Below are 8,767 nucleotides of genomic sequence, written 5' to 3'. Positions count from 1 at the left end.
CACCGTAGAGCTCACGCCCAGTTGCGCAAAGAGCCCCGTCATGGTGTGGGACATGCAGCAGTAGCTCGCCCCAAAGATCACCATGATGCCCTGCGACGCCATCGCGGTCACCCTCTCCACTATAGCTGAATGAGCCCCGTCATGGTGTGGGGCAAAGTTTGTTGATAAGAGGAAGTGCTTAATCGAGGTGAAAGGGGATAGCTGTGACGTGTAGAAAATCGGGGATAATATACATCCTGTGTTAAAAGGTTCTGTTCTAGCACTACTTGTAAACATTGCTTTTGGGAGGGGCAAAAAAATCACACAGTTAGGTACGGCCAGAATTGTGGCTAATCTTTTATATTATTTTATGATGTTTTTTTTTGGCATTACTGATCAGTAGTTAGAATATTCAGTGCAAACTTCAGGCTTCTTGGTTGACATGAACAGAGGCTCTTAAGATCAAAATTACATGATTGCAATACCTAGTGTTCTACAAGTGTGAATCAGTGCTACAAACTCTATACATTCGCGTTGCTAATTAAGCTTAGTATTTGCTCAATTTGGTAACCAGTACACATCAGAATGAACACTGTCTCACACAAACTCTTCATGGCATCTATCAGAATGAACACTCTCTCTCAGAAACTCTCCATGGGAGCTATGCGTGATGTATTGTGTCTAAATTAAGCATATCTTTAATCAGCATCAGAATGAACACTCTCTCACAAAGAATTGTTCCCTTCTCTTAACAAGAGGTACATCTGATAAACAAGTATGTAAGTACATATCAGGACTACAGGGCCCCCGCTTGGCGGAGGAGCGGCACGAGATGGCCGCCGAGGTGCAGCTCCATGACCTGCCTGGTACCGCCGACGAGTGCGCCACGGATGAATACCGCAGGCACCGCCGGGCTCTGGCCCACCATGCCAGCGAGCGCCCTCTCCAGATCCTTTCTCTGGGGGTCCTTGTCCACCTCGTGCACCGTAGAGCTCACGCCCAGTTGCGCAAAGAGCCCCGTCATGGTGTGGGACATGCAGCAGTAGCTCGCCCCAAAGATCACCACGATGCCCTGCGACGCCATCGCGGTCACCCTCTCCGCCATTGCTGAATTGCCTAGCTCTCGATCTCTCCTCTGTATATCTTGATCGCTCAGCTCACTTGAGTTGAGCTAGCTATAGGCTGCTGCTTCTTGCAGCTTTGTGATGGTGATGACCCAACATTTATAGATGGCTGGGGCAAAGTTTGTTGATAAGAGGAAGTGCTTAATCGAGGTGTAAGGAGATAGCTGTGACGTGTAGAAAATCGGGGATAATATACATCCTGTGTTAAAAGGTTCTGTTGTAGCACTACTTGTAGACATTGCTTTTGGGAGGGGCAAAAAAATCATACAGTTAGGTACGGCCAGAATTGTGGCTAATCTTTTATATTATTTTATGATGTTTTTTGAAAAGGAGGTTAAAACCCCCGGCCTCTGCATCAATCAATGCATACAACCATCTTTATTTATTATTCAACATAGGTCTAACAAGAACATACATCAAGCCACCCAAACCCATCACTCACACCTACAAAACTCGATAATGTGGAGTGCTCTCACTCCTCATATCTAAAACCGGTGTCGTCGCCGATCCGTCCACATAACGTATCGGAACAAATAGCCGGTACTGCAGACCTAGAGCGTATATCACATGCACACATTTTAGAAGCCGCCATCATCATCGGACCGCTGACCCATCTTCAGGAGAGAGATCCGCATCATCCTTGTCAGTCCGTCCATCTGTTGACGCCACCACGGCGCCCAACGCCGCCACCGTTCTGCGCTTATCCATCCAGACGCAAAGATTCTGGAGGATCTGTCGTGCGTAGCACCTGCCGACCAGGCATGACACTGCGTAGCACCTGCCGGCTAGGCATGACTTGTTATTTTATGATGTTTCGAATAAGTAAAAACAAAGACGAATAAGATCCAAGATAAGCTGGCGGGACTTTGGTCATTACTAACATATATAGAAAAACATATATTAGACATCACACGTGTGGTATATTAGACATCCGCCAACACACCGTGTTTGGCGTGAGCAGGAGGCAGCCCACACGGGCTGTGTGTGCGCGGACATTAGAATTGCCCAGACATGTGGGCGCAGCTACTTCGTGCGCACTCCTAACAAGTACTACTCATCTCCACCTCGCGTGTGTGGCACGAAGCAAGAATGCCCACACGTCCTGGCGCAGCTACGTTAGGTACCCGTGGGATGACGATTTAGTTGCCACCCGGGATGGGAGATGTAGTTATTCGGGATGGCAAGTGTAGTTGTAAAAGCATGGCAACTCTATCTGTTTTGGTTAACTATAGTTGTCATGTCTAATTTATGGTAGTTGCCGCGTGTAATCAAACCGTAGTTGCCGTGTGTGATTAACTACTTGCCACATATGGTCAAACAGTAGTTGCCATGTGTGTTTACCTAGTTACCACGTGTGGTCCAACCATAGTTGCCATGCATGGTTAATCACAGTTGCCATGTGTGTTTATCTGATTGTCACGTACGCGCAACTGCAGTTGCCGTCTAGCAACGAATTATAGTTGCCATGTGTGTTTACCTAGTTGCCACGTTCGCGTAACTGCAGTCGCCATCCACAACATAGGAGTGTCATGTGGGCGAAAAGCAGTTCGCCCACACGCGCATGGACTAGGTGGTGGCTGTATGGGCAGAAACTAGTTCGCCCACACACGCAGCTAGCAAACAGCGTGGTGCGGGGCGTGTGGGCAAACTCTCCAACACCCACACACCAGCCCTGTCCTACGTGACATGCAAATTCTGCCTCAATGTGTCAAGATTCATGCAAACTGCACTGGACGATGATCCACGCGTGTGGGTGAGTTGCAAAACTGCCACACGTGTGGGCGTTAGTATTTCCGTAGAAAAAAGGATGCTGGTACCGATGGATCAAATTCAATGCTTCAGCTATTTTTTTAGGGGTCAATGCTCCAGGCTCCAGCTGTTGAGTCATTAGGTTCTTGATAAGCTAGATTAGGATCCACTCTGATTGGCTGTTTTGCCATTTGTGTGTGACAAGGAATATCACTGGGGTGGAGTTGTGGACATCATGGATCACATTTCTTTTTCTCAGTTGCGGAATTGTGCATGACAAGGAATGCCATTAAGACCACTCCATGAAATGGCATATATCAAATTTACCCTTAGAATTGCTAGTGGTAACTAGTGGTGATGGGTGGATTACAGCTTTGTTAACATAAAAAATGCAAAAAAAAAGGAATTAAATTTTGAAAAAAGAATAATGTGAATAACATTCAATATGTGTACCTTGCCTTGTCGTTTCAGCCACCCCTGTCCAGAACACAAAAGGAAACTTCCAGCCATTTCCAGAGTATTTCCTCTTTCAGATGCTGCTCGTCATTTTTATTTGGAAGTCTTCCAAAGTTTTTCTACACTACCGGCCATTGCCATAAAGTCTTCACATAGGCTATATATCCTATACACACTGCCGTCAAACTTAAAAGATTCAGTGCAGTTCTGCTGGATATCTTGCAATATACCTCTGCAAAGTTCAGTTTTTTGTACTGAAATGAACAGAGGTTACCCAACTTACATGACCGATTGACTGCAATATCTACTATTTTAGGAAGAGAAATAACTATAGGCAATATCTTATACGCATCATGGTTAATCTTAGAAGACTCGGTGTAGTTCTGCTGGATAACTTGCAATACATTTCTGCAAACTTCAGGTTTTTACCGAAAAAGGGTTTCCCCCGCTTTGTATTCCAAAGCAAACCACCATTGTACACATCGCAATGCTGGGGCGAGCAGCACATCAAGCCCAAAAAAAAGAAAAAGAAATAAATGCCAACAGCGGCAGCTCGACAAAGCGCGGAAGACCCGCGACCGCTGCGCCCTCCGGACACAAACCACCACAGCCCGAGGCTCCGATCTACCGTGAACTAAGCAGCACCTCCAAGAAGGAATGCGACGTCGACGACGCTGCTGCCCGGACAAGTCCTAGGGTTTCCCCCAGTACGCGGAGGGAGGTGGGGGATAGCTACTCCCGACACCCTCCAAGAAGGGATAGTGGCACCCGCCGGTGCCACCGCATCGGAGCCGGACGAACCGGCAAGGATTTCTCCCGCACGCCAAACCCCACCGGCCAACCGGAGCCGACCAGCCAAACCACCGCCCAACCATGCACCATGACGGTTGCGCCGCCATCAACGCCGTCTCGCTACGAGCACCACCACGAGGCCAAGAAGACCGGAGAGAAGATCCAAGCGACGGGAGCAGCAGCACCAAGGCCGAGCAGGAGGGAACCACCTCCACTGCCGTCGTACGGGAGGCCCGCGCCTCCGGCACCGTAGTGGTAGCCGTCCGGACATGGCAGCGGGGCATACCAGGCCACCCCTGGCCCGGCCAGGCCCGAAATGGGCCCGCTAAGCCTCGCCGGCCACGCTGCAGCAGGCTGGAGTCGACGCCGCCAGCATCCCGCCAATCATCGCCGCTCGCCACCGCCTCCTGAGGGCCATGCCAACGCCACGCCTGTCGCCAGCCCGCCCTGGCCCAGATGGGGCCCGAAGGGCCCAGATATGGGTCGGGCGGGCGCCGCCAGCCCGTGCCGCCGCCGCCGCCCAGAGCTCGCCCCCGCCCGCGACAGGAAACCCCGTCGCCACGCAGGACCGCCGCCGCCCGGAGCGCTCCGTCCCGCGCCGGAGAAACCCTAGATGGGGAAGGACCGGGGGCCGCCGCCACCAACATCACCCGGGCAAGGCTCGCGGCGGGCGCCGGCAACGCGGTCGCGGTTGAGGGAACAAACCACCCATGAACCAACTTCAGGTTTATCAGTGAAGTGAATAGAGGTTCTTAAGATCCAACTTATATTACCGCATAATCTAGTGTTCTATGACGTGGCATGAACGTCAACACATTTGAACTGCTTGGTTTAATATTTGTTAACAGACTCAGAACCAAGTACAAGCCTACTCATATACTTATTGGCCAAATTGCAGACAAAACAACACATGTTGATTGCATAGTAGTCACAAATACTAAAGAATAAAACAAGGTAAAAGGGCATACACTAGTTAGCTGAGTGCAACCTAAGCCATCTGAATAATATTGATTGCTCAATGCTCATCCATTTCCATACCTCATCAGAGAAACATAGCTCTCTATCATAGAAGTCGTACCAGTGCGCAAGAATAAGTCTAACTCAGCAAAGAAAAGAAGGCGCTCTTCTAAGAAACTAAATGTCTCTAAACATAAAGTTGGTTCATCATGAGAGGCATGTTCTGGAATAGCAGAGGTCTTGGTGACTTGGCTAAACACAAACACATTGCCGATTGTGTAAAGGATCATTCGTTGGACTTTGTGGCTATCACTGAGTCGGGTAAACGTGATTTTCCAACACGTGTCTTGGACCACTTTTCATGTGGTTTTGATTACGAATGGCACGTCTTACCGCCGACCGGGAGGTCCGGGGGAATATTGCTAGGTATTAATTCTACATACTTGCAACTATTGTCCACGACAAAGGGGGAGTATCATATTAAATTCCACCTTCGAAATAAGTCTGACAACTTCATCTGGAGTCTGGTGGCTATATATGGTGCCGCTCAAGAGGAGTTTAAGTCTGCATTTCTAAAAGAGCTGGTTAATACCTGTCGAAACAATCCTCATCCCATGTTAATCGGGGGGATTTCAACATCCTTCGATATCAGCAGGAAAAAAACAACGATCGGTTTGACACTAGGTGGCCTTTCCTCTTTAATGCTGTTATTGATAGCCTCGATCTGAGGGAGATCACAATGTCTGGTCGTCAGTATACCTGGGCCAACAACCGTTCGGTGCCGACCTTTGAAAAACTGGACCGGGTGCTAGTTACCACTGACTGGGAATACAAATATCCCCTAGCATCGGTTCGGGCACTTGAAAGAATTGAGGCCTTATCGGATCACGCTCCGTTGCTAATCGATTTTGGACAACCAATCCCGAGTTCTAATTGCCACCAGTTTAAATTTGAACTGGGATGGTTCACTAGAGAGGGATTTCAGGAGCTAGTTAAGAAAGTGTGGGCACGCCAGCCCCACGGTAACTCACCCATCCAAAGATGGAATAATCGAATCCGCGCCCTGCGTCGATTCCTTCGAGGATGGGCCAAGCATACTGCTGGAATTTATAAAAAAGAAAAATTGTGTTTGTCTACCCTAATTGATTCCCTTGATAAAATAGCGGAGGTGAGGCCTCTGTCTGCTGTTGAGATCGAGCAAAAAAGCAATCTTAACGAGCAGATTTCCCACCTACTACGTGAGGAGGAGATTAAATGGTACCAACGTAGCAAGGCGGATTCGTTAGTGCAAGGTGATGATAATAGGAAATACTTTCAGATGCTTGCCAATGGCAGACATAGAAAGAAGCGTATATTCGCCCTTGACCAGGAGGAAGGCCGAATAGAGGGGGACGTACCACTTAGAAATTTTATCACTAAGTTTTACAAATACCTTTTTGGGCCTTCAGCCGAGACTAATTTTCATCTAGATGAATCCGTTACTCATGACATCACTCAAGTTACGGAAGCGGAAAATGAATTCCTAACCTCTCCTTTTTCTGAGGAGGAAATTCGAACCGCTGTGTTTCAGATGGAACACAACAAGGCACCGGGACCGGATGGCTTTCCCGCAGAGTTCTATCAATGCTTTTGGGACGTCATTAAGGCAGACTTGGTTCAGTTGTTTAACCAACTGCATTCCGAGGACCTTGACATTTCTCGTTTAAACTTTGGGGAAATTATCCTACTGCCTAAGATTAAGGAGGCTAGTCGTATTCAACAATATCGACCGATTTGCCTTCTCAATGTAAGCTTTAAAAATTTTACGAAGGTAGCGACTAATCGGTTGAACGGTGTAGCTGACCATGCCGTAAAACCCACACAAACAGCATTTATGCAAGGTCGCAATATTTTAGATGGAGTGGTCGTCCTGCACGAAACTGTACATGAACTGCACCGGAAAAAAATGAACGGTGTCATTCTTAAAATTGATTTTGAGAAAGCCTATGACAAAGTTAAGTGGCCCTTCCTGTTGCAAACCTTACGCATGAAAGGGTTTTCACCAAAATGGTGCCGCTGGGTAGAGAGCTTTGTCTCTGGCGGTAGTGTGGCCATAAAAGTTAATGAAGACGTTGGCAACTATTTTATACAAGGAAGGGGCTTCGTCAAGGCGACCCTGCATCTCCTATTCTGTTTAACATTGTGGCCGACATGCTAGCTACCCTAGTGGAGCGGGCCAAGCTGGATGGTCAAATTAGCGGGGTCATCCCACATGTGGTAGAAGATGGTCTATCCATTCTACAATATGCCGATGACACGATTCTTTTCATGGATCATGATCTTGATAAAGCAAGAAATCTCAAGCTGCTCTTATGTGCCTTTGAGGAACTTTCTGGTCTCAAAATTATTTTTTATAAGAGTGAACTTTTTTGCTTTGGAGATGCTGCAGAATCTGCACCCGAGTATGCCGACATTTTTGGATGCCAGCTCGGGCAGTTTCCGATTAGGTATCTGGGTATCCCCATACACTATCGGCGTTTAACTATCGCTGAGTGGAAGCATGTGGAAGAGAGACTTGAGAAACGTTTAGCCAGTTGGAAGGCCAAACTCTTGTCTTATGGGGGGCGATTGATCTTGATCAATTCTGTCCTAAGCAACATGGTTTTATACATGTTGTCATTCTTCCACCTGCCGAAAGGGGTTCTACAGCGTCTTGATTACTTTAGATCCAGATTTTTTTTGGCAGTGTGATAACGAAACCAAGAAATATAGACTGGCTAGGTGGAGAGTATTATGCAGACCTAAAAGCCAAGGGGGCCTGGGAATCCAAGACCTTGAGATTAAAAATATCGCTCTTCTCAGCAAGTGGGTCTATAAATTACTCACTGAGAATGGAGTATGGCAGGAAATCATTCGCAACAAGTATGTGGGATCCAATGCCATTTCTCAAATTCATTGGAAACCTAGGGATTCACATTTTTGGAGTGGTGTCATGAAGGCCAAGGAATTCTTCTTCCAATTTGGGACCTTCTTGGTTAGGGACGGTGCTCAGGTTCGTTTCTGGGAAGATACCTGGCTAGGGAACACTCCCCTAATGGTGCAATATCCGAGCTTGTACCGGATCGTCCGACATAAATTTGTCACGATCAAACAAGTATTAGGACAGGAAAACCCCGATATTACTTTCCGTAGGGATCTTTTGGGCACTCGTCTGACAGTATGGAATGAATTACTCACTCGCCTGGAGGACATTCAACTGTCAGATGATCCGGACACTTTTCGATGGAACTTGCATCAGAATGGCAAATTTTCGGTCAAATCCATGTATGATGCAATGGTTCATTGTGATGTTCCTGTAGATAACAGGAAATCGTGGAAGCTAAAAATTCCCCTAAGAGTGAAGATTTTCCTCTGGTTTCTTAACAAAGGAGTCATCCTAACTAGAGATAATCTGGCACGACGAAACTGGCATGGCTCCAAGACATGTGTCTTTTGCCAACATGACGAGTCTATCAAACACCTATTTTTGAGTGCAAGTTCGCTCAGGCAGTTTGGGCTACGGTCCAAGTAGCTTCGAATTTATATCCACCACGTAGTGCACGGAATATGTTCGGCAACTGGTTACGGGGTATAGATAAACAATTTTCTGCACATATTCTTGTGGGAGCGGCGGCCTTATGCTGGGCAATGTGGCTTACCAGGAATGATGTGGTTTTTAACAATAAATGTGT

General features: G+C 47.4%; 1 protein-coding gene across 1 annotated transcript; it reads right to left on the bottom strand.

Moving 5' to 3' along the window:
• Positions 1-517: 517 nt before the first annotated feature.
• Positions 518-1,155, bottom strand: LOC123075469 (putative glutaredoxin-C2). The gene has a single exon (XM_044498065.1). The coding sequence runs from the start codon at positions 1,082-1,084 to the stop codon at positions 776-778; it is 309 nt and encodes a 102-aa protein (XP_044354000.1). The 5' UTR covers positions 1,085-1,155; the 3' UTR covers positions 518-775.
• Positions 1,156-8,767: the final 7,612 nt, after the last annotated feature.

Source organism: Triticum aestivum, chromosome 3D, assembly GCF_018294505.1.
Source record: "Triticum aestivum cultivar Chinese Spring chromosome 3D, IWGSC CS RefSeq v2.1, whole genome shotgun sequence".
NCBI classification, from domain to species: Eukaryota; Viridiplantae; Streptophyta; class Magnoliopsida; order Poales; family Poaceae; genus Triticum; species Triticum aestivum.
The sequence above is the reverse complement of the archived record's forward strand: the minus strand, read 5'-3'. Positions and strand labels throughout refer to the sequence as shown.

What these genes read in the sequence shown, in the direction of transcription:
- LOC123075469 (XM_044498065.1), bottom strand. Translation starts at nt 1,084, where the DNA reads ATGGCGGAGAGGGTGACCGCGATGGCGTCGCAGGGCATCGTGGTGATC.